This window comes from Armigeres subalbatus, chromosome 1 (genome assembly GCF_024139115.2).
Source record: "Armigeres subalbatus isolate Guangzhou_Male chromosome 1, GZ_Asu_2, whole genome shotgun sequence".
Taxonomy (NCBI): domain Eukaryota; kingdom Metazoa; phylum Arthropoda; class Insecta; order Diptera; family Culicidae; genus Armigeres; species Armigeres subalbatus.
Window position 1 is genome coordinate 305,102,534 of NC_085139.1, and position 26,216 is coordinate 305,128,749.

General features: G+C 39.3%; 1 protein-coding gene across 10 annotated transcripts in view; it reads right to left on the bottom strand.

The window, feature by feature from the left end:
• Nucleotides 1-5,381: 5,381 nt before the first annotated feature.
• LOC134207867 (rhophilin-2) overlaps nt 5,382-26,216 on the bottom strand; it is a 334,965-nt gene continuing 314,130 nt past the window's right edge. For all 10 annotated transcript variants that reach the window (XM_062683833.1, XM_062683834.1, XM_062683832.1 and 7 more), the window contains 3 exons: nt 6,528-7,462; nt 6,308-6,460; nt 5,382-6,237 (listed from right to left, as the gene is read on the bottom strand). In XM_062683833.1, the coding sequence (XP_062539817.1) occupies nt 6,037-6,237; nt 6,308-6,460; nt 6,528-7,462 (1,289 nt within the window). In that variant the 3' untranslated portion in view covers nt 5,382-6,036. The remainder of the gene's footprint in view (nt 6,238-6,307; nt 6,461-6,527; nt 7,463-26,216) is intronic.

The window sequence follows — 26,216 nt, forward strand, 5'->3', positions numbered from 1 at the left end:
GTGTATGTATTATAAAAGCAGGTGAATATCATTATTTTGCAATACCTTCATGCTTGGAAATTGTGGAAATACTTGATGAGGACTGGGTTTCGATGGGAGTGGCTTCAGTTGTGCATTTCAACGAGACGGTTGATACATGGCGTTGGTAGGTGTGATAAGGCATGCTGATTTGTGCGTTTAGAGTTCTTTTCCGACTATGTGGCTGGTCAGACTGGTTTTATCCTAATTGAAAATTCAGAAGATGTAGTGAAACAGCACAGCCTTGCGAGCGAAGGCGTACCGTTCCCAGTCCGGAGATGACGAGTTCGATTCGAAACATTCTCGATCCCTGGGAATAGTATACCCATTGTGCTCTCCACACAAGATACATACTCATGCAATGGTGGGCATAGAAAAGCTTCCAATTAAGGAAGTGCAGATAGAATACTAAGTTCCAGTTGGAATATTGAGTCATTGAAGAGAAAGAAGAAGAAGAAGTGTGTTATAAGATGGGTTGTGATGTAGCAACGAAGAGGCTAGACCTGACTATTTGTGATTTAATGTGATCTTTGGATTCGGTAGTTTCACATGAGAAGTACATTTTTGTTAGTGGCTGTGAAGAAGACTGTTTCTGTCTGCAATTGCTTGAGCCCTGTAGAAGAAGGGTCGAATTCTTTATCCGAGGGCATTTGTCATAATATAGTAAAGTTTCTTTTAAAATACGTGGAACTGTATATAATGAGAGTCGATGCATAAAAATTCATAGTAGTTCGAACCGGTGTGTGGTCGTGGTGTAAGGGTTAATTTGTAGTATGTTGGAGGTATGCCCGCTGGTGTTAGTATGATTATGGTTTGTTCGTCACATTTTACTGTTTTGCGCTAAAATTCACTAATTGCCACTCAGTTCTGGAGTTTCTTGGTTTGAGTAGTATATACCTACACAAGTGTTTGTTAATAATGAGATTGAATGCCGGGCAGTTCACGTTAGCAGGGGATTCATTCCAATATTGGCAAGTATTCTTTAAACACTTGTTCACCATGTTTGTTCGTGTATAAATCGGTCGACATAAGAGGAGCTAAGAAAGAAAGAGATTACATCGGTCGAGTACGACTTTTGAACGGCAAAGTTAGGGTTAAAGTACGGATTTACTTCATATGACCGGAGGTTTAGAGGGAGGTTTAGGCTTGATGTGTGCGCAATGTAGGTGGGAGACTGTTATTGAATCCATACGATTTATTGTGTGATAGGTTGACGAAACGCACTATTCGAGGAGGACAGATATGAAGTTGTGAAGAGGAGGTGTTTATACTTGCCCTTGAGTTCGCCCTGAGGCGAGCATATTTTCACGTTGTGCTATGTTTGTGTATAATTATTAGGTCATCAATAACTTGAAATGTGGGTACAAGTTTAAATGTTGAAGACGTTGCATGAAACGTTTGCTTCATCAGAAGTCCTTTCCTTTATATCGAATCAGACTACATTGGATACTGTTTGGTCGAAAAGTGGTCTGCGTTGGATAGCGCTTTTGGGTTCATACCCTAGGCAAGATAATCACAAAAAGCTGCATATACTGATATGTTTTGAATGCTATTTACGGTTTTTGTAGAAGTACATGGAAACATGCCAGGTATACTAGTACTTATAGAAATAGTTAACAATATCTGGATTAACAATATTATGAACATTATTGATTGTGGTGAGCGGTGAATATTATTGATTAAACTATGATGATTTGTATCACAAGCAGGCTTATGTAGCGAAAGTTGAATAATTTCAGAAAAAGATTTGAAAGATCCATTCGAAAGTTTCATCTACAGGAATAGTGCAGGAATCAGCATCTGGGCGCTTCATGAGACATTCAGATGATGGGGTAATTTTCAAAAATAGATGCTAATTGTGAAAAAATCACCGGACATGGTCGCCAATTTCGAAAGAAAAGGAAGGAAGGGCATGCAGCAATATGATTATACTGTAAAGGTGCCAGTCATTCATGGCATAAGGGTTGGTAAAATAAGTCGTGACTAAGACAGTTCTTGTATCGAAATTCAGTTGGTGATTTGAAGTGAAGCGAAGTTAAAGATGGAATCTATTATCAAGACACTGAAATTAATTTTGAAGTCTTTGTGGGATTGCAGTAATGATTAGAACGCGTGCATTGTAGTTTATTCAAGTCTGTTTGGACTATAATGATGTATCATATGGTAACAAGTTCAATCAAATGGTGGTGAATTTATACTAGAGACATTTACCACATGACAACAGTAGATACAATGACCATTTACTTAAATTTAGCCTGAAGTTCGTCTGGCATAACTTGCGATGATATCTTGAGTTGGTGTGAAACTGTTAAGTAATTCAATATGTATAATCCAAACATGTTGGCCATTTTTATATCAAAAGGGGGATTGTAGTATATTAGACGCGCATTACCGTACAATTTATGATGAAATGCACAATATGTAAACAGTCATTAAATGTGTAGCTCTTGCATTTGTTATGTGTTCAGCAACACTGTTCATGATGATGATTGCTGTTGAGATGGTGACAGCTCAGTCTTATTTAGTCGCAGCCGCGGGCGGACGCGATCTCACAGAGCTTTAAATATTCGATTATTTTTTATGAAGCCCATCGGCCTCCTTTGTCACTTCACTTCTAAACATATTCATATTCGGCTCTGCACCGTCAATTTTCAGAATGAATATGGGTCAGTGAGTAGTTATTTGAATATCACAAATTATTAAATAATCGTAAAACTGAACACAGGTTTTGTTACAACCACTACCAACGGACGTCGTACCTACTCTCTGAACTACATTGCTGGTTGTGACAGACAACGTCTATTGTATAATATCAACAACACGATAGCGATTCGATTGGTGAACAACGTGGATCTCTGATGTGCATATGAAATTAGATTACAAACGATTGAACGATTTAGAGTGAATTATAATTGAATTGCTATAATTATTGCTTCTCTAGAACCACAAATTCGTGCTAGTGAACATTTATATTGTTTGGTAACGACAACACCTAAAATTATATATGAACGTTGCTAACTATTTCCTCCTTATATACAGCCCAATAATTTAGGTTATCCTCTTTAATAATACATTAATCTACGAATATCTAATTGAGTTGTTGCTAAATTAAGTAACAGATGTAAGTTGGGATAATTGATATTCTTATATTACTAAATATTAGTAATTCAGTATTCGTATAGATTCTAGGGTTATTTCGAGTCTGAGTTTATACGTTGCCTATCGTGCTTGTAATTGCCAGGGATTGGAAACTAAATATGTAAGGGACACATACTGTACAATCCTGATTATCAAGTTGACTAAATAAATTCTATTTTTAGTTTGAGCTGATTCTATAAAACGCACTGCTTCAAAACTTAGTATCTATCCGTGTCCGAACAGGTTTGATGATTTAAATAAATACACGCATAGGTCTAATCCCGACGTTCAATTGAGGGGCATTTTTAGCGCCAAATGTCACTATAATCAAGGCTAATTTTGTTTTTTTCGCGCTCCGTTACCATACTCAGTGGTAATCAATTGAATGAATTTATGCAGAAGTAAACTGAGTAAGTCATTCTATGTTTTGAATAATCGAAACACGAATGTCAAAAGTCGGAGTGAATGTGCTTCATGAAAGTGAATATTTCATGCTCTGGTTGCAGCAACCGTCACTCCGCTCTCCCCCTCTCTAATAGGGGACCTCGCTAGACCCCTTTTGGCAAAGGGGTCCACCACCTCCATCTCCAAAGATTTTTGTCTTTCAAGACTCATTGCTATATGGGTCCCCCTTGCGGCTGCCGCCGAATCCTACTGGAGTAGTCGCCTTTAGTGATCCCATGGTTATCTATGCCTGCCTTGCGGCAAGCAGGGAGGCCATGCGAGGGTTGACACTTGCGTGTTCAGAGCCAGATCAGCGCAAGTCAGGAAAGGGCACCCAGTAGGCAAAACTGGATGGCAGGATTGAGCAGCGTGCTACAAGGCCCGCCACGGCTTTATGGGACGAAAGACAGCCTAGCCATTAGCCCACTCGCCGTTCGAGTCGGTGTCACCCGGCCCTACTAAGAGAGTAGAATGTCAGACTGCCAGCCCTCGTTTCACAAAGCCCTTTGCCCCACTCGGTGTGTACAGGATTCATAAGTAAAAAGTAAGTTAGTAAGTATGGACAGAAGTTTATCCATTTTCTGTGCTAGATCCTTGGCTGCTGAGATGATCAGACCTGGATCGATCGGCGAGTGTGCTTTGGTAAGTAAATGACCTAAAAAAAGAGCAAGTTCAAGTTTACTACTCTTTGAGTAGTAAACGTCGCTTGGAGAGACTTAACTACAGTACATACTTTGAACATACTACAAACAACTATGAGCGAGCAATGTAGTGTTTACTACTGATTTCTTGTAGTTTGCTCTAGCCATTGCTTCTCATGTCTTAGATGCAGGCGTGTTTTTTGCGATATATAGTTGAGTTTTGTTTTATTTATTTATTAGCAAACTAAGGCCGGAGTGGCCTGTGCAATACATAAAAGTCTTCTCCATTTAGCTCGGTGCACTTCGCCAACCACGCAGTCTGCGGAGGGTCCGCAAATTGTCCTCCACCTGATCAATCCACCTTGCCCGTTGTGCAGCTCGCCTTCTTGTTCCCGTCGGATCGTTGACGAGAACTAATCTCATCGGATTACTGTCCGACATTCTGGCTACGTGCCCGGCCCACCGCAGTCTTCCGATTTTCGCGGTGTGAACGATGGATGGTTCTCACAACAGCTCATGCAACTCGTGGTTTATTCGCCTCCTCCACGTGCAGTCCGCCATCTGCACGCCACCATAGATGGTACGCAGCACTTTCCTTTCGAAAACTCCAAGTACGCGTTGGTCCTCCACGAGCATCGTCCAGCTCTCGTGTCCGTAGAGAACTACCGGTCTAAAAAGCGTTTGGGAGATAGTCAGCTTGGTACGGTGGCAAACTCTATTCGATCGGAGCGTTTTGCGGAGTCCAAAGTACGTACGATTTTCTGCCATGATGCGTCTCCGAATTTCTCTGCTGGTATCGTTATCGGCGGTCACCAGTGAGCCCAAGTACACCTTGAGTTAGTAATCTGTCCACTGCCGTAATCTGACAAAGAGACGTATACGCCAAATTACAACCTACATGATTTCCACTTTTCTGTTAAAGAGCTCGATTAGTACTACTCGTTAACACCACCTTTGAAAAATGGCGTATACGTCATTTTTTCAGATAAAGGCAGTCCAGTGGAGCATGATTTACGAATGCATATAACGATTAACTTAGAAACCTTGTCCATAGTTTCACTGTTATCTAAAAACTCAAAACAAAATTCATAGCAATGAAGAAGGGTTCTAATCGGATCATAGTAAAAACCTACACAGCTGTCTGATTCAGGAATCTTTATTCATGCTTATTTGCTTATTCTCGTTTGTGTTTGTATGGATTAGTTCATTTTTGGAATATGTCTCTTTCCTTAAGACTTTTTATGATAGACTCTAAAACAACGTAATAGAATATAAAGTGTTAGTAAACAACCTTCATTAGTAGCTGTTCTATTTGAATTCCTAGTCACGAAATCAGCTACCGTAACGATTATCCTAATCCAACTTTTCTCGAATGTACACAATATCGACTGGATGTGTCTGGATTACTAAAATTAAATCATCTTCAATAAACTAATGCTCAGTTAAAACAATAAATATTCCGTGCGAAGAGAATAGTACTTCCTGGTTTCGCTAGAAGGAGGTTTAAAATAGTACCTTACGATAGTTTGTAAAGAATAGGTTCATAAATTAGGCTTTCCGATTCGACTACTTGCATCCACAGCTTCCCACTCCGAAGGGACAGGGGGAGGTAGATGAGTGTGTCTGCATTTATTTAGTGATGGCATCCAAGTTTTTTTCCTCAAATTCTAAAGTAGTTCTAATGCTATGCACTTATTCGCAATTGAATTAAGCGGTTTAAGTAGTATCTATCTCTCTGTACAAACCAGCCAGGAGGTTAATGCCCGCTCCGCTTCGTCCGCCGTCTCGTCACCCCCTAGAAAATCTTACCCAAACTTTGCGTTCGACGGAACGGGTTCCAACTGCCGGAGGTGAAACTGCTGAGTCGGTTCTTGCCAAGTTTGGAGCGCGGTTTGTTGGTTGTGGTGCCTGTTGGACTGGGCGCTCCGGAGGACACACCCGACGAGCTACCGGACAGCGTTGAAATCGATCCCTTCGACAGGGTGGAGGCCATTGGCTGTTGAGTGAGAATTGAGAGCTTGTTATTCAGTTAAATGTGCCTATCTACTGACGAAACTCGTACTGACCTTAAGATAGTTCCGATCCATCGGAGTTATGACCTTCAGGTCCAAACTGTTGGAGCAGTTCTTGATCAGTTTCAGAACCTGCTGGTTGCTGTACCACTTGACATCGATTCCGCACAGTTCCACGATGAAATCTCCTTCCTTGATGCCACCGAGCTGTGTGATAAAACAAAATTCGATTATGATCCAAACAAAATATTCACCAATTTAAAAAAAAACTTACATCAGCTAACGAATTTATCTCGACGTTTGAAATCATAACCGGCGCATCGCCTCGCACGTGGAAGCCAAAACTCTCGAAGCTATCGCCACCGGTGCCACTGCAGTCGCTTCCTTCGCTCGACGGCAGCTGTGTCAGCTTGTTCCTCGCCCTGAATTCCACATCCGAGATGGTGCACACGTCCTTGAAGCACACATCGCACGCCCTCACGTCGTTGTAGTAATTGGTCTTGTTGCACTGGCACTTGCCTCTGCTGCCACCGGCGATGCTACTGCCGTCGGTGCTGCTGGCCCCGGTACTGCTACTGGCACTGCCGTCACGCGCGCTGTTGTACCGACGCCGATCCAGCGTGCCTCCACCGGTCATCGTCATCGAGTTACCCTTCTGGAGGCGGATGCAGCGCGGGGCAGTCCAGTGGCGCCTTGCCGAGAAGATCGCAATCGGTCCAAGCCTCCGGAAGGGGTCCTCGGTTTTGTACGCGGTGAAGTCCGGTCCGGTAAGCGAGATGGTGTACTTGGAGGTGGTGTTCAGCGTTACGTCGATCATGTCGATGTCCTCGTCCAGATAGCCAGATCCGTCAAGTTCCATGTCCAGGATTTCCAACTCTTCGGCACTTTTCTCCAGCGCGTAGGTGAGCACTTTGGTGAGGGCAATTTTGTTCTTGAGCTCGCGGCACATCCGCTGCAACCGTTGGGCTTCCTCGTGACTAGAGAGGGACTCGCGGAGGTGGGCCTTTTTCAGCATCGCTGGGTTGAGGTCCCCCTCGAGGGAGGACTCGTCGAAGATGAACGTGTCCAGCGACTGGGAGAGGTTTTGACTGACGAGGTTGGCCGTGCTGCCGAGGGCTGCCTTCTGCTTGGATGATTTGGATGGGGTGCTCGTTTTGAAGGTATGCAGCGCCGGGTCGATTGATTTGGCCGTGTGGTAGTGGGCGAGGGCTAGAAAACAAAACAAAAATACAGTAAAATCATGGATGCGATTCAAACGTGGTTCATAATTTAATATAGTTTCATTGAAGTCAGTTTATGGAACAAGCGAGAAACTTTGTATAGCAGAGAATTCTCGCCCTTAGTTTTATAGGGGCGTAACTGTATTGATCGATTTCTCTTAATCGATTTTATATTTTGTTAATAACTCAATTGTTTCAAATGCTCCAACCGTGATTATTGACTCTGGTGCAAGATACAACCATCCTTTATCACACCAAACCAATCAATTCAGTACAATAATAAAAAGAAAACATCGACGAAGAGAAATCGATCAATACAGTTACGCTCCTATGAAACTAAGCGCGAGAATTGTTTTTCTAGAAAAAAATCCTTTGAAATTGAATAAAACTTCTCGTGGAAATTTGAACCATTTTAACGTACCGACTGACACGGCAAATGCTGTATAATGTGTACCATCATTACTTCGCGTGCCTGAAGGAATAAAACATATCCAATTTCGCGATCCTTAGCCGCTTACCCAGCAAATCCTATCCCTACCTCCCCGTGGAGCCATCCGGGATACGAGCAACCTTAGGGAAGATCGGGTAACCAACCCCGGTAGACAATGTTGGAAAACAATATGGTCATATGCTAGCAGGAAAGAGCGAGTTTGCTCCTCTCCGGAAGCGCAAATCTGATCGAGCGTATGTTCTCCATGTTAGGAACGGCTGATCATCGTTCGAGGCCCAGGGAACGGTGAAATGGTTGATCCACCAACATTTTAGGGGATTGGTGTCAGGCCCTGCAAGAGGCACATCCACGTTCCAAGTCGTGGATAGGACAAATAGGGGAAACGCCGATATTGACAAAAACTAAGTTATGTTATAATAATAATATTATTAAATAAAAAAAAATATGTGTACTTCAAAGGACCTTCCGGTCAGAGTCCTCACTTAATTTGTGATTTTTTTTTATTTTCAAGTCTTTTTTTTTTCGTTTAAACGATACTGATCACAATCAATGTAAGATAAGGAGAGAGAAGGGCAGTATTTAGTTTAGTTGGGATAGCAGTGTATAGGAAATCGTCTTGGAAAGCTAAAAATGGGCTAAAAAACGCGCGCACTTAATGTGTTTCACGTCGGCTGATAAGCGATTGCACAATGCACATTCCATCACGTACACCACGCCCTCCAGTGGCTTGTGAAGAGTCGCGTACTAAAAGTGCACGAACCATTAAACATTTTTCTTACTTTATTAAAGAGGCTGACCATAAAATAAATAAAGAGGAAGAAATCTCTGAGGAATGTTATGAGCTAGATTTTGCTTCTTTCCAAAATTATTGCTGAAAATAGTGTCTTAATCATCATGTACACAAAATTAAAGATTTTTAAATCTTGTTCATTCAAACTATTCGACTCGAACGCAATCCTTGGTTTTATGTGGTCTTAGAGAGGTCAATGTTTCCTTATATTTCCATAAGTCCTTCCGGTTTCTACAACACTTTTTCCTGTATGCTTCTAATAATCCAATTATACGTGCTATAATTATAATTAATTGGCAAAATTTTAGTAAATTTTTAAAAATTCACAATTTCTGAGTCCTACAACTTCTGTTTTTTTTTTTTCTCTGGAGAGAACTTTTGGGATTGGAAATTACTTTTTTGAGTCCTTGAGAGTATGTTACCAACAGGTAACATTTGTTATTATTGATTTGATATTGAGCGTGCGAAATTTAGGCTAGCTATATTTATATTAGGGCTAGGTTGCTAAACGGTCATTTTAAACGGGGTGGTCGAAATTACGAAACGCACTAATGGATAAAATCCCACGGTCGATATGTGCGATCGTGGAAACCAACGTTAAAAAACGGAAACCACTATCGTGCGTTCGAAAGCAAAAGGATAGGAATAGATGGGGAGAAAGATCTGGATTGAGATACGGGAGTCAGTTTTTATTTGGCCAAAGATTTTAAAGTATCCAGCTTTCCACGCTAGCCATAATGGCGGCTGCTATAAATATATTTGACAGTAACTGCTTCCGACGCTCTCCGACGCTAAGCTAATTTCGGCGCTGTTCTTAACTTAGCAACCATTTTCACATTGTTTGTTTATTGTTAAGAAAAAAGAAATGGAGAAAATTATTTGTAATAAGCTTAAAAGCTTAAAACTTATTCTTCTTAACCTAAATGTAATACGCATGTTTATATTTCAGATTCAAGCAATTATTCCAGGAAATACAAATTCCTGTCAGTGCTTTGTGGCCCCTGCGTCCGGTTAAGGGGAAGTTTAATTACATAACTACACTGGATTTTGTTTTTACACGATTTACATTTTCTCAATTTTTCACTCATCCTAAATGTTTAATGTATACTAATTATCATGTGATTTTGCTTTGATTTATTCTGAATTTTTTGAGAGATGTTGCGAAGAGTTTGGTGGCAAATTGAAGTCACACGATCAAAAACACGAGCGAAAAAAAATCGTGTAAAAACAAAATCCTGTGTATTCTCATCCAAGGTCCTAATGTAGCACAGAACAATTCATATTCAAATTTAAACGCGTTCAAACACTCAGTTTGGAGTAGCTCACTTAGCTCTTTTTTCTGTTTCTTTCGAAGTTGTGATTTATTATAGTTCATTCACCATTAATGCGTTTGTACCGCTGAAGGGTGGAATATCTGGAATATCACTAACCAACCCAACTCAGCGTTTTCGCCATGCCTGCGATTGATTGGACAATGAACATTACTAGCGCCTGAATCAATGTCCTTGAGCAAACACGAATTTTGTGATAGATTGATATCTTTGCGGAAGGTGGGAGCGGTATTACAAATAAAAACAAAATTTCGACAATGGTTCATTGATTTTTTGGACATTCATACAAATAGAAATGGAGAGTTTTGACTGAAATCAACATCTAAATGCATTGTTAAAATGCGGCAAGCCGACGTGGAGCAGCATGGCTTTGCATTCGATCAGTTGCCTATATTAAAGACTACTTGCTGCAATTCTCGATACGCAAATCAATGAACTTGGAAATCTGATTGATTAGGCTGGCGACTTTGAGTCCAGAATACGATAATTGCTAATGTTAACAATATGCACTATTGAAACAAACACAGGTTTTGTCACTCGGGTCATGACACTCGTCATATTTTAATGTAAATTCCTCGGAACTATGCAGATTTCAGTGGATAAATGTATTGAAATCTCAATATCGGTTTTCCACTGCATTTATACATGCCTATTTTGAAAATCATCAGTAGGGTCCCAACGCGCGTACTAGAAATATTGTTGCCTATAATATAACGAAAAAAATGCACATTATTTGTTATATAAACCATAGTATTATTGAAGATTAAAAGCTTTCTACAACAAACGTTCTCTATTTTCCTCGAGCCGTTAAATTTTCTACAACAATAACAAACAATGCAAAAATGGTTACTAAGCTACCAGCGTCGAGATTAGTTCAGCGTCGGAAACAGTTACTGTCAGATTTTATTATAGTAGTCGCCATTATGGCTAGCGTAGAAAGCTGGATAAGATAGCCCACTCTTCATTATCCCATTAGGGTGGTTCGAAAAATTGATTTTGCTCCACATCGCTCATCTGATTCTTTATCATGTTCTGAGTGTCCTCTGAAAATTTGAACTTATTTGGATTAAAACTGATTTAGCACAAGCTGTTTCAAATTTGCATGCAAATTAGTATGGGGGAATTTATTTTTTCATTCTACTGTTAATAACGCTTCCCCATTAAGCGCAGGTTAAAAAAAAACCTACATAGCTAAAAGGAATACTCAATAGCTTTCACTCACTGAAAACCGCATCTTAATTAATCGTTCCAATAATTAGTAATCGAATTTAATCTATACTGTGGTTTTCTGGAGTTAATTGCATAACTCCTCAACAGGCAACATTGCTGCTCGTGGCGCGAAAGATAGCACACACAAATTCAGGCTACTGTGTTGCACTGCACATTTCAGTGATGCCCTGAATGAAGTTTAACGATCATGTCTGAAGATTCGCAACCTGTATTAAAATCGATTACTAATTATTGGGGCGATTAATCTACATGCGGTTTTCGTTGGGTGAAAGCTGTTGTTTTCAGCTATGTAGGTTTTCTTTTAACCTGCGCCTCATGGGGAAGCTTTATTAACAGTATAATGAAAAAATAAATTTCCCCATACTAATTTGCATGCAAACTTGAAATCGCTTGTGCTAAATCAGTTTTATTTCAAATGAGCTCAAATTTTCAGAGGACACTCAGAACATGATAAAGAATCAGATGAGCACTGTGGAGCAAAATCGATTTTTTGAACCACCCTATTATCCCATACAATCCGCTGGCGAACAACTTTTCTGTAGTGCAGCGCCAACTGATGATTAGAAGTCTAACTATTCTAGTAAAAACGATCAAAGTAACCTTGAATGTTGATTGTTGACAGATCTCGACAGAATATTTGAGAAAGGTTCTGACTCATCGAAGTATTTCGGTAACGAGCTAATAAATAGAGAAACTGGAATAGATGCCAGGACCTTAGGCGCAATTTGATTGCTTTGGACCCCTTGCAACGATTTCGGCAAGTGCTATCCGAGGAAGATTCCCGGACAAAGATCGGCTCTGAAGACCCCGGAAGGACTGATGGGGAGGCGTCCTTAGAACTAAAGGTTGTATGTTTTTCTATTTGTTGAAAAGTACGAATACATTAATCTTTAATCTATATACATAAAAATGAATTTTTGTCTGTCTGAACCTTATAGACTCGGAAAGTACTGAACCGATCGGCGTGAAAATTTGTATGCAGGGGTTTTTGGGGCCGGGGAAGGTTCTTAAGATGGTTTGAGACCCCTCCCCACTCTAGAAGGGAGGGCTCCCATACAAACAAAAAACAAATTACTGCATAACTTAATAACTAATAAGAGAATAAAGCAATTTTAGGCGAAACAAAGTTCGTCGGGTCTGCTAGTATTAAATAAATGATAAGAAAATTATTTTGAGCTTTTTAGTGGAATGTTTTCACCTGTCATAAGACGAGTTTCAACAATCCCATTGAATTCCACCACTTAATTGTATCCTGACAGATACGTATTTCGACCTCAACAGTAAGGCCGTCTTCAGTGTCTTGTACTTGACTCGACTTTAGCCTTACTGTTGAGGTCGAAATACGTATCTGTCAGGATACAATTAAGTGGTGGAATTCAATGGGATTGTTGAAACTCGTCTTATGACAGGATTAAATAAATACTAATATTTAATAAATAAATACTACTCTTTTTCTGTGTTTGTACTTAGGTTTGTACAGCTGTTACTGATAGCTCAACGTTTTTGAAAAGAATATGTTAAAACTAAGAACAACAACGATCACGACCCAACAAAGTAAATACCTATTAAAAACTCTGGGTTTTTGGGCCCCATACACGCTCCTACATGATATTGTACAACTTTGACTTCGCCCACAGGAAATTCAGTTCGGTCGGAGTAGAGTTAGTCCGTCTAGTCTGTGGGCAAGTTGTATGACTGTTGAACAGTACAACTTGCCCACAGACGGTCCATCTTTACTTGAACCGAACCAAATTTGCTGGGGCGGAGTCAAAGTTGTACAACATGTACAACTGCCGTTATACGCATAATTGTCCCATGTATATAGGGAATCCCAGCAAATATGGGACAAATATGCGTATGACGGCAGTACAGCCATTTAAGGTTTTCGGAAAGGTAGCCACCAGAAGCACTAATTTTTTATATGTTTCTAATTGTTATATGGGCTGTGTGTAAAAACGAGTATATCCATCAGAATTTTTATCCCAAATAAAAAACGTCAGAAAAATTTAATTTTTCGGAGGGTAGGGTAGCTTTTTCCAATAAATCGAAAAGATAATGACGTTTAGCATTTCATTTTGTTTTGATTGTTTCGGAAGCAACGATGAACTTCGCAAAGCGTCGAATTGAAGGCAACGATGCGCCGCCACGCGTTGCTTCGATGAAATAGTTCGACCGCCGTGTTCGCCTGTTTTGAGCAAGAGTGGACTATATTGTTAATATATAATATTAGATTTGGCTATAGAGTGCTACGGAGTACCGAGGTAGGAGAGAAAGTTTTATTAAAAAGTCCGTTTTGTTCGTCCGCGTGGAGTTAAAATCCACGATTTTTTATATGTTCAGTGGAGTGGGACAGTGAAACTCGTTATCCGCACGTTTTTTGAGCCAGCTTCGGAATCTTTTTACCGCCGCCTTCGCGGGAGTATCGATTACCATCGCCGGCGGCGTTCCGGCTATCGTCGGCCAAGCAACCCACGGCGGCAGCAAACCATCGGCCTTTGCCGATTCCCATCACCAGTGGCTTTCTCGAGTCGCACAATCCAGCCATAATCGTCACCCACGTAATGGAACGTACACACGGTCAAGCAGTTTGATCAACATTGACTCCACCTCTTGTTTATTCAAACATTCATCAAGTTTTACCAACAGCGGCACGAACAATCAATTTATTCGACCAACAATATCACACACGAACGACCGAAGCGCCAACTTGAGCACCAACACTCAAAAAATATATGGGGGTTTGTGCAACTTCACTACAAATGCTCAAACATGTTCGGCGAACCTTGACTCCACCCCCGACAACTCAAACCAAAATCAAACCGTTTTAATTTTTTCAACCGAGCCGCCAACTGTCAAATAGTTGTTCGAACAACTTTACACACGTTCAAACAAAGCAGCAACCGAAGCGTTTTCTTGTGGGCGGAGTCAATGTTCGTCAAACTGCTTGACTGGTGTGTACGCTGCATAACGCTAGATAGTTGGCGACAATCCACCTTGCCGATCGCCATCAATCCATCGGTCTTTCGCCGATTATCATCGCCGGCGGCATTCCCGAGCCGCACCATTTGGCTATTATTGTCGGCCAAGCAACGCACGGCAACATCAATCCATCGGCATTCCCGAGCCGCACAATCTGGCAGCAATCGTCGACCACGGCAACGCTCGTTTGCGACAATCCATCACTGCCAGTCAATGTCAGCAACATCCACGACTTTTGTGAGTCGCACTCGTTGGACCTCCTCGAGCCGCATACGGCGGCCTTCGGCGCCCGCCCCCGCTAAGCTGCCGAAGCTAGACTAGCGGCTTGGGGTTTAGGACAGTGTTCTTTTGGCACTGAGTAGTTCCGGGGTCAGTTGAGTCTTATAAGTAATCACCAGTATGTTACTCAAGGATCCCAGAAACCTCTATGATTAGTGTTTGAACTCTGTTTGATATCCCCTTTGGTAACACTCAGATCTAGTCAGACAATGACTTCATACAAAACTACCTACGTTAAGCTGCATAATATTTGATGTCATTTTTGTATACATACAAGTCAGACCCATCAGACAGTATGTAGGGGAAAAGACGGCTTTGGCAGGTTTTGTTCTATTATTGTCAGGGGGGTTTTTGTCGACCAAATTTTATGAAATTTGGCCACAATATTCTTTGATATGCAAAGAATACTTAGGCCAAATTTGAGCCTAGTCAGTCATAAAAAAACCTGCCAATAATAGAACAAAACCTGCCAAAGCCGTCATTCCCCCTATAGCAATAATTATCAAGATAATATTTCTTACCATAATCATGGGTAGGACAATGCCTTGACTGTCCTACCCAGGAACATTCATGCGTAGGACATGTCCTACTTGTCCTACCCACTCACGGCGCCACTGTGCCCTGCAATCCAGCTTTAAAAAAACAAGCAACAAATAATCAGCGAGAGAATAAGGACCGGAACAATCGGTGAAGACCACAGCGACGAAAAGGGACTACCGATTGGGTACTCGGTTCGAGGAACTGCAAATCTCTCAACTTCATCGGAGGCACACGCATTCTCGCCGATGTGCTTAATGCAGCGTACACACCAGTCAAGCAGTTTGACAAACATTGACTCCACCCCCAAGAAAACGCTTTGGTTGCTGCTTTGTTTGAACGTGTGTGAAGTTGTTCGAACAACCATTTGACAGTTGGCGGCTCGGTTGAAAAAAAACTAAAACGGTTTGATTTTGGTTTGAGTTGTCGGGGGCGGAGTCAAGGTACGCCGAACATGTTTGAGCATTTGTAGTGAAGTTGCACAAAGCCCCATATATTTTGTTGATAATTTGAGCTCAAGTTGGCGCTTCGGTCGTTCAAGTGTTATATTGTTGGTCGAATAAATTGATTGTTCGTGCCGCTGTTGGTAAAACTTGATGGATGTTTGAATAAACGAGAGGTGGAGTCAATGTTGGTCAAACTGCTTGACGGTGTGTACGTTCCATAAGAGGCCACATACACGCTCCAGCATGTTGTACAACTCAAGACAAAATTTTCAAAACGACTTATCTGCTTTTGTAAACAAAGATTCAAACGACGATTTGACGAATCTGATAGCTCTCCCACGCAAACCAACATCATCAACAGGTAGCGGAAACCTTCACCTACCTATTAGTGGTGTTGGTTTGCGTGGGAGAGCTATCAGATTCGTCAAATCGTCGTTTGAATCTTTGTTTACAAAAGCAGATAAGTCGTTTTGAAAATTTTGTCTTGAACTTTAATTCCGCCCCCAGGAAATTTGGTGCGGTCGGAGTAAAGTCAAACCGTCTCACTGAGGAGTATTTCAGCCCAAATCCTGGCCAAAAGTCAAAAACATTTCTTTTAGATATTCCCATATTATTTTTCGTTTTTGTACTCTCAAATAGTAATACTAACTTGCCATGGCAACTTTGGAACAATCTTGTAAGCAATGCTGGCTGCCAAAACTTCACAATTATTTACATGCCAATTTAATCGCAATTTTCCATAAAAAAATATTCACCTTTTATCGTGTTTTTCTGAATTTTTAAGATTTTCAAGATGTAAATCAATAGGTACTAATAATGAGGGTATGTAAAACGTTTTCAAGCATGATTCGATCTAAAATTGTTTTCAGGTGATATTTAATGATGATATTAATTGGTAGCTTTTTTCTACCTTTTTTACAATATGATTTACAAAATAAAAATTTTGATTAGGTTCCAAAAACGATCAAGCAATCAAATTTTTAGCGTCGGAAAGAGTTTTCTTAATAAGCTACACGAAAAACATTTCACGCAATCGTGACTTGTTTTTATTTGAATATAGTGAATTTTGCTTAGAAAAGTTAGAATTTTCTAAATATTCAATTCAAGTATTTATGATTTTGAGCCACTAAGTTTACATAAATGGTTGCTTCCAAAGAAGAGTTAGACTTTGATGAACGATCCATAAAAAGCATACGCATTTTCCGGATGTAAAAAGTTGTTAAGCGGTTGATTTGCACTTCGAATTTATTTGATCTGCTCCAGTGTAATATCAATGCATTATCCAGGGACTTTTATCCGATGATAAATTTACATAGTCGAAGTTAATAAACAAAGTACCGTCAACTGGGGGGAAGATGATCATTTTTAAGACAAAACATGCAATAACAATGTGTGTTTACATTTTAAATCGAAACAAATATTTTCAAAACATGTACTGCTATACGTTGCAATAATCAACAACTTTAGTTTTCTGAAATGCATTCGCATTTATTAAAATAAATTAAATTATCACACATTCTTTGAGTAATCGTGTTTGGGGTGAAGTTGATCAAGACAGCTCTACTAAAATCATTATGACCTAGTAGTCAAAATACACTAGGCTATTTGTATGAATGTTGAATTTACTACGTAAAGAAGTCTACGAAGTCAATATTTGAAACGAAAATAGCGTCATTTATGACTATCTCTCTCTTTCTTCCACAAAATACATTTTCATGATTATATTCGAAAAACTCGGATTTCTACCTAGCGGTAACATTACTTAAACGGAGAATATTGTTGACTACCGTTTCATTTGGCACTTTTGACTGACACATCAAATGATCATCTTCACCTCAATGATCATCTTCCCCCAGTTGACGGTACATCTTTCCGGAGAATTTAGTAAGTAATAAATGAAGAATGAAGATTATCATAAAAATAATACTCAGAGGTAGGCACCACTCGTCGCAAGCACGCTGTAGTTCTCAAAGGCAGCGTACTTGTGCCAAGTGGTGCTCTATCAAATAACAATAACTGACCCCGCCAGTGCACTATGGTCCAGGATACAGATTTACGCGGAAAGATGCATTTTACTCCAAAACTATATTTTTTAGAAAAAACTGTTGTTCTACAAAATTGTTCGAAATAGTAAGGCCATCATTATGGTTCTACCGAAAAATAGGGTGGCCCATCATATAAAAAAAATTAGAAATTTTTTTTTTTTCATTTCTCGGAATATTGACATGTTATGTTCTACAAAGTTGTAGCGTAGCTTATTCCAATCAATTTCGCTAAAAAAAATTTTCTGTGGCTCTTAAGTTGGCTGATTTAGAGCAATTTTACCTAATTGGATTAGGGTGTACCTTAAAAAACAGTATTTTTGATCTACTTTTTTTGTTTTAGATTTCTCGAAAAAGTCGTGTTCAGGTGACTTTTAGAGCTCAAAAAATGCAACTTTTGATGGGTAAATATGCTCAATATCTTTTTCCGATCAAAAGTTATAATCGTTTTTCTGTCAAAATTACATTTTTTTTCATAAGTTGATATCTCAGGTTAGGGCAGACCAAAAAAATATTTTTACACGGCATTTGAAAGAGAAATTAATATTCTTTATTATGTCAAAAAATTGGGGATATGTTATTTTTTTATCTCAAGTTTTATCAATTTTACTAAAATCATGTTTTTTCAAAAAAAATATTATAACTCGACAACGGAAGAAGATACAGACGATATTCTTATAGCAAAACACGCGTTTTGAAAAGCCCCAAAAGTCATTAGAACATAACATTCGTGAAAAATTAAAACTAAAAAATCTACAGCTTTAACACTTTTTATAAGTTTTATCATTATCATCGTATTGCAAGATTTACGAGAAAAGATGCATTTTCGGTCTGAAGCATACTTTTAAGAAACAAAGTTTGTTCTACAAAGTTGTTCTGGATACTTATTATAGAGTTACCGAAAAATAGGGTGGGCCATTTTATAAAAATGTGAAATTTTTATTTTTTTTTTTATTTTGCGGAATATTGACATAAACTGTTCTACAAAGTTGTAGCGCAGCTTTTTCCAATCAACTTTGCTATATAAACTTTTTATGTAGCTCTCAAGCTCACTTGTTTAGAGTAATTTTACTTACCAGGATTAGGGTGTCCCTTAAAAAACAATATTTATGATCTGCTCATTTCAATTTTTATTTTTCACGTATGTCACCTTCTGAAGACTTTTGGGGCTTTTTAAAACGCGTGTTTTGCTATAAGAATATTGTCTGTATCTTCTTCCGTTGTCGAGTTAAATCAATTTATTTGAAAAAACATGATTTTAGTAAAATTGGTTAAACTTGAGATAAAAAAATAACATATCCCCAATTTTTTGACACAATAAAGAATATGAGTTCCTCTTTCAGATGCCGTATGAATATATTTTTTTGGTTCGCCCTAACCGGAGATATCAACTTATGAAAAAATGTAATTTTGACAGAAAAACGATTATAACTTTTGATCGGAAAAAGATATTGACCATATTTACCAATAAAAAGTTGCATTTTTTTGAGCTCTAAAAGTCACCTGAACACGACTTTTTCGAGAAATCTAAAACAAAAAAAGTAGATAAAAAATACTGTTTTTTTGAGGTACACCCTAATCCAATTAGGTAAAATTGCTCTAAATCAGCCAACTTAAGAGCTACAGAAAAAGTTTTCTTAGCAAAATTGATTGGAATAAGCTGCGCTACAACTTTGTAGAACATAACATGTCAATATTCCGAGAAATAAAAAAAATCTATTTTTTTTTATATGATGGGCCACCCTATTTTTTGGTAGCACCATAATGATGGCCTTACTATTTCGAACAATTTTGTAGAACAAAATTTTTTTCTAAAAAATATAGTTTTGGCGTATCTTTCCGCGTAAATCTGTTTCCTGGACCATAGTGCAGTGGTCATATATCACTGCTACATCAATACAAAGAGAACAAATGATTGACTTAGTTTTGGCCACGCTTTTATACTACGTACTCCTATGTGCGTCTGTGGGCAAGTTGTACTGTTCAAAAGTCGGCCCGGCCGCATTGCGTAATACCTACCTGGGTATCTGGTTGGCTACAGCGTCGATACACCTTTACCTGGCATATTGTAGAGCTCCATAATCGTCGGTCTTGGGCGATGTTCCTTCAGTTTCCCCGAACGCCACACACCATTTTCTAGTTTCCCTCCGAGTATTGTACGCTGCACTTTTCGCTCGTAAACCACGAAAGGTCTCCGGTCGGCTTCTTTTAACGTCCATGCTTCATGTCCATAAAGGGCCACTGGTAGAATCAGGGTTTTGTATAGAGCATATTTCGTTTCCGACAGCATGTTGCGGGACCTAAGCTGGTTACGTAATCCGTAAAAAGCCCTATTCGCAGCAGAAATACGTCTTTTCATTTCACGGGTAACGTCATTCCCAACAAACATTCACTAGTTGAACTAACATCAGTGTGATGATTTAATTCAGCGCTGTGTTGAATTATGTCTGTACTATTTCTTATCACAACTTCTGTTCAAGCTTTGTTCACACAATTTTGGCGAAGTTATACAACTACAACATCTTATTTTGAAAAACAACTTTATTAACTGTTTCGTTAAACCTTTAATAAGCATTTTAACTAAGCCTCAATTCAGCTACATGCGAATTCTTCGAAAATAATAACGCATAGAAGGTAACATCATCAAGATCTCCAATGGACGTATTTTGAAGCAATTGCTATTTTCATTTTAAAATTATCATTTTATAATCATTTTAAAATTTTCCTAAATCGGGTCTCGAACTGCTGTCATTTGATCATCCGCCGGTAACGTTGCCATCCACGCCATCCTTGATTTGTTAGATATGGCTCACTCAATGCATAACATAAATAATCTTATTGCTGAATATGAATCATAATTGGACTCTTATTCAATATAGTCGATCTGTCAAACTACAGTTTGTTAATAACTGTACAAGATTTTTATTTCAACCATTGTTCAGCCAGTCATAACCATCGCACACTAGAAAAACTACGTAAAAATAATGTCGATAAACGATAAAATAAAATGCGTCCTTAATGCTATCTATGAATTTATGAAAATAAAATCAATGTTTATTCGACCTTCCTCAGTATCTCTTGATAAACGGTTGCGATATGATTATGATTATTCCAATTTCGCCGCAATAAATATCAACAACCATGCGTTAATATTTCATTCCACACACCAAAGATTCAATAATTTTCCGATGTTATTTAACGGCGTTAAGCCGGCTTTTAGTAAATTTAGTTCCGTATGAATGCATGATTTTTTTTCATTGCTCCAGAAGTTTTGTTCGTTATAATCTCCGACAGCTTAATAAATCACGAATATAAAAAGCATGTCTTGAAAACAAATAATTATTTTCCTATAAATCAAATTTTCCAGATCTAGAATCCAGATTTTCTCTCAAACTGAAAAAGCATAATGTTTTTTCCCACTGTGCGATAGATCAGATAAATGTGAAATCCAATGGTTAAGAAGGCCAAAGGTTAAGAAGGATTTCTAATGCTTGCTTATTAACTTACTATTCAAACTCAATTCGATCACCCTTTCAGAGCATCGCATCATAGTCGAACAGAGAACTTTAAAAATCATTAGTTCAGCACATTGTTAAACTTCCCCAATGTGCTGAAATGTGAAAGAACGAAAACGCAAGTTCGACTTCAAATAAAGGTAGTAAACAAATAAATAGACCATGTCGAATATTAGTTAGATTAAATGCTGAAATGAAATCTGTCTAGCGAATTATTCAGCATTCATTTTATTCAGCTACAAAGATCACAAATAAACAATAATTCAAACTAGATGCTTATTTGTGGATTGTCGTTGTTTGTTGGGTTGTCACATGTCACAAGCGTTCCAAGGTCTCCCTCGCCGTTTCCCTTTTCAGTGGGACTAAAGTCTCCACTACTGCTCTGCGATCGATTCCAATGAGGTCGATGTCGTCCGCATAGCCCAGGAGCATATGCGACCGTGTGATGATAGTGCCGTTCATCTGCACGCCAGATCGCCTTCGAGTGCAATGTTGAACAATAAATTCGAAAGTGCATCACCCTGCATCAATCCATCTAAGGTCACAAACGAGGTTGACACTTCGTCTGCAATCTGAATACTTGATTTCGAGCCTTCCAGCGTTGCACGTCTAATCAGTTTCACCGGAAAACCATGTTCGGACATTATCTGCCACAGCTCATTTCTTTCCATTAAATCGTACGCCGCTTTGAAATCAATGAGCAGATGGTGAGTCTGCAAGTTGCACTCCCGGAATTTATCAAGAATCATTCACAGGCTAAACATCTGATCCGTCGTTGATCGGCCCTCACGAAAACCTGCCTGGTATTCGCCGACGAAGGACTCCTCAAGTGGTCTCAGTCTGTTAAACAGGATTTTGTACGCCGAGTTCAGAAGGGTGATCCCTCTGTAATTGGCACACTCTAGTCTATGCCCGTTCTTATAGATTCTATTCTTCATCCTCCCATATTTTCTGGATAATGTGGTGGATTGATTGATGCAGCTGCTCACTTTCGTGTTTGAGTAACTCGACCGGGATCTCGTCCTTCCCAGCAGCTTAACTGTTTTTCAACTCGTTTAGAGCCTTCTTAACCTATTCTAGCGTTGGTGGTTCCACAGCTTAACCGTCGCCGACTATCTCTATCCTGCTCCTTAATACTCCTTCATTTTCACCGTTCAACAAATCTTCGAAGTGCTTCTTCCACCTGGCTTCCATCATAGTCTTGTCTGTCAACAAATTTCCCTCTCGGTCATTGCACATGGCAGGCACTGGCGCAGTCTTATACCGCGCGCCATCCATACCGGGTGAAGCCTCCGCATATCGTCTCTATCCATGTTCTCCTGAGCTTCAGCTATCACACTCTCTTCTTGTTGCCTTTTTTTCTGCGGTGGATTCGTTTCTATTTTACCTTTGCTACACTGTACCGCTCTCTGTTGGAACGGGTACGAGCCAACACTCGCTGGCACTCCTCATCAACCTCAACCTCCTCCTCAAACCAACCGTTTCGTTGGCGTCGTGGTGCAGTGCCTAACAGTTCCTGCGCTGTTGTAGTCACAGCTTCGTGTATATTTTTTTCCCGCAATCTGTTGACGTCGCCAGCAACTCCTTCAACTAACAAGCGTTGAATATTGAAACGCATCGTTTTGTTGTTTCGTGAATTCGTGACGCTGGAAAGTCGCGCCCGAATTTTTGCAACTACAAGATAGTGATCCGAGTCGATGTTCGGACCTCTGAAGGACCTTACATTATTAGCCTTTTGCTTTTACCCAGCAACTTGTATCCCTACCTTCTCGTGGCGCTGGCCAGGATACGAGCAACCTCGTAACCAGCCACGAGCAAGATCGGGTAACCAACCCCGGTGGGAACTATAGTCGTATGCCGACAGGGAAGGAGGGATTTGCTTCTCTCCGGAGGTGCAAATCTGATCGAGCGTCTATTCTCCATGTTAGGGGCGGCTGATCATCGTCCGAGTGCCAGCGAGGGACTCTAAACTAAACTGCGAAATGGGGTCTATTTTATTCCTGCAGGTACGCGAAGTACCAATGGTACGCTTTACCCAGCCTTTGCCGTGTCAATACATTTTTCAAATCATTATCTTTCACATAATGTACATATTCACATCTGAGTTTACAGAACATTGTAAATCAATGTCCATGTCGGGTGGTCCAATACCCGGAAAATAGGCAATTAAATTTGATTGAAATGAGCAGTGGCGCCGGGAGTGGGTGGGACAAGTAGGACATGTCTTACGCATGGAAATACCTGGGTAGGACAGTCGAAGCATTGTCCTACCCATGATTATGGTATGAAAATACCATATGGATGACTAAAAGATCTAATACTATCAATACTGTTTTAATTTCTAGATCTAAAAAATATCATTGAACGTTTCACAGTTAATCAATGGTAAAACTGACAGTCGTGGAAGTTTCCGGGATTTGAAAGGAGAAATCTATTCCGAAAAACTTCTTAGAGTCTGTGAAGAATTCTTTCCATTTTAAAAAGTTCTTAATGATGTATTGAAATTTTCCAAGAAGTCTTCAAGTTTTTAATAGTTTCTGCTGTTCCATATATTTGTTGAACATTTTCTGGAAGTACGTAATTATTTCTGCTAGTTCAGGGAGGCTCAGAGAATTTTTGAAATTTTATAAGAATTGACAGACTGACAGGTGAAGTAATCAAAAGATGAATATCTAAACAAGAATATAGCTTAGCTTAACTTAGCTAAGACTGACTGTACTTTTCAATGGTTGCTTCTCCGTGATCATAACTTGTGTAAATTGTGCTACGATCCAAGTGAATAAAGGCTGGTATGTATTCACTACATACGGGTCCAGTTAGTTGGGAAAGGAGAGAAATGTTAGTGTGGTTATTGTTGCTACTAGAGACCAAGAAAACCTCAGAATCCGAACATTAGCACGGAAAGGAAATTTAGTTATCTTCCCAGACAACCACACATCGCATAAGAATGTACGATTAAAATCGTTTACCGATCCAAATTTCATCAAAACCGCATTGTGGTGCGAAGCTCATCAGTTTTATAAACTTTCCCGCACAATAGGCTATTTTGCGAGTTTATTCCAGCTTCATATGTTGACATCGCATATTCCTGCAAACAAACTCAAACGAAATCGGATTTTCTGTCAAACAGAGTTTGTTATCACAAACTACATCGCAATGTATAACGAACAAACTCGCAGAAAAATCGTACATATCGCATACACTGCCGTTCAACGTCGGATAAGAAATACACATATATCGCCTCCACTTTTGTACGCAAAAAGCGTTTTCGCGACTGGTAAGCGATGAAATTTGTGTGCATAGGCATCGCATAACAGAAAAACAATTCTATTATGCATGCATTCTGGTTGTCTGGGTTGATAAGGCAGATAACCAAAATTATGGATCGAAGATTCATTAAAAAAAAAATGTAGCCTATTTATTTGACATTATGTGATGTAGTTGTTTAGTCTTCGCCAAACCTCCTGTCTATAAGGCAGAAGCGGTAGTAAATAGACTGCCGAGCACGTCACCAAAAGTTGAGAAAAGAAGCAAAGATATGAGAGAACAATCGCAGAAATATGCATTTTATAATGATTGTAGTCCATGCGGATGTCTGGTAGTAAGCCTATGAGAGAGAAAAATGTTGAAAGCTTCTAAGAGTTTATTGGAATCTGCAGGAATCACAAATATACCCACGTTTGCATAAATTCTAAGAAGTTAGAAAGAAAACTGGAAAAATGTAAATAGTACTGTAAATAGAACTCCCTTAGAGATTTTTGGACGATCATAAGCTTCACTGATAGATCGTAGCTGTTTCCGAATATTTCTAAAGGCACCTAAAGGTTCGAGTTCTTAGAAGTTAGTGATATTTGCTTGAGACCATCAAATATTTTATTAAATTTAAAGACTGTCTTAACAGGGAATATATAACTTATCTGAGGATGTCTGACAAAATGTCTAGAAATGTCTAGGGGATCTTCGGAAAGTCTTTAAAAGTATTCAATAGATTCGACAATCCAGTTTGTCCTACCCACGTCTCAGAACGTAACGGCGCCTCTGGCGCCTCTGAGGCATTGTTTATTTATTTATTGATTTTTTCATCTTGAATTAAAAAATTTCCCAAACTGTTATTCAAATTTTTTTTTCTCAAAAACGATGAACGCCGTCGCCGATGATTGTCATGATTTTTGGATTGGCAAACAACTATAGATGCATAGTTGTCTAACTAATTAGGAAAAATAATTTTCAATTGTTTTTATGAATGAGTAATACGATAGAATATAAACAATAACAACAACAGATATATTTTAAGTATTTTGAAATATCATATGATTTTCCGATATATCGATATTTTCATTCCAATATATCGTTTATACTTTGATTCGATTATCGTATCGAATCAAATATCGATATTTTGGAGTATCGGAACGTCCCTACTTTAAACTATAAAATTAGCATTACATTTTCAAAAAACGGTATGCGAATGAAAGAAAGTGCGTTAAATTATAAGAACTATGTTATCAAAAAGACTATCAATGAGTGATGCATGCATTGATTTTGTTCTGACATTGCTACATCAAGCGGTTTAGAAAATGTCGCAGCTTCCTGGGACGAATTACTAAAAGTTATGAACTGATTGGATGTTCCGGAACTCCTGGAGGACCACTAGATGACCACCAGGGTTCAAGTAAGCGTCACTCAGAATTGATTTTTCTGTCATATTGCTATCACGAAAACAAATTTTGCTTCTCGCTGGAATGTATGAATTTACGAAGTGGTGTTTTAACACGTGTCTTAAAATCCGTATCATCCGGATGTCCACCCGGTGACCAATGCACCCTAGGAAGCTGAATCGTCTTCCTTCCTAATGCACGTTGTGAACAATTTTGTTGAAGGTATCATAATTTAAAATGGAAAAGATCCGATGATACATATAACGAATATAGAAGTACTGGAGTGATGCTAAACTTTTTGGGGTGTTGCAATATTCAAAGCAGGTGTTGCTACTTATGTTTTCGCTTCCATACTATTGCAGAGTAGTGTATAGTCGTTGGTTTATTAAACATCTTAAAGCTTATTGGGACCCTCCTTAGCCGTGTGGTAAGACGCGCGGCTACAAAGCAAGACCATGCTGAGGGTGGCTGGGTTCGATTCCCGGTGC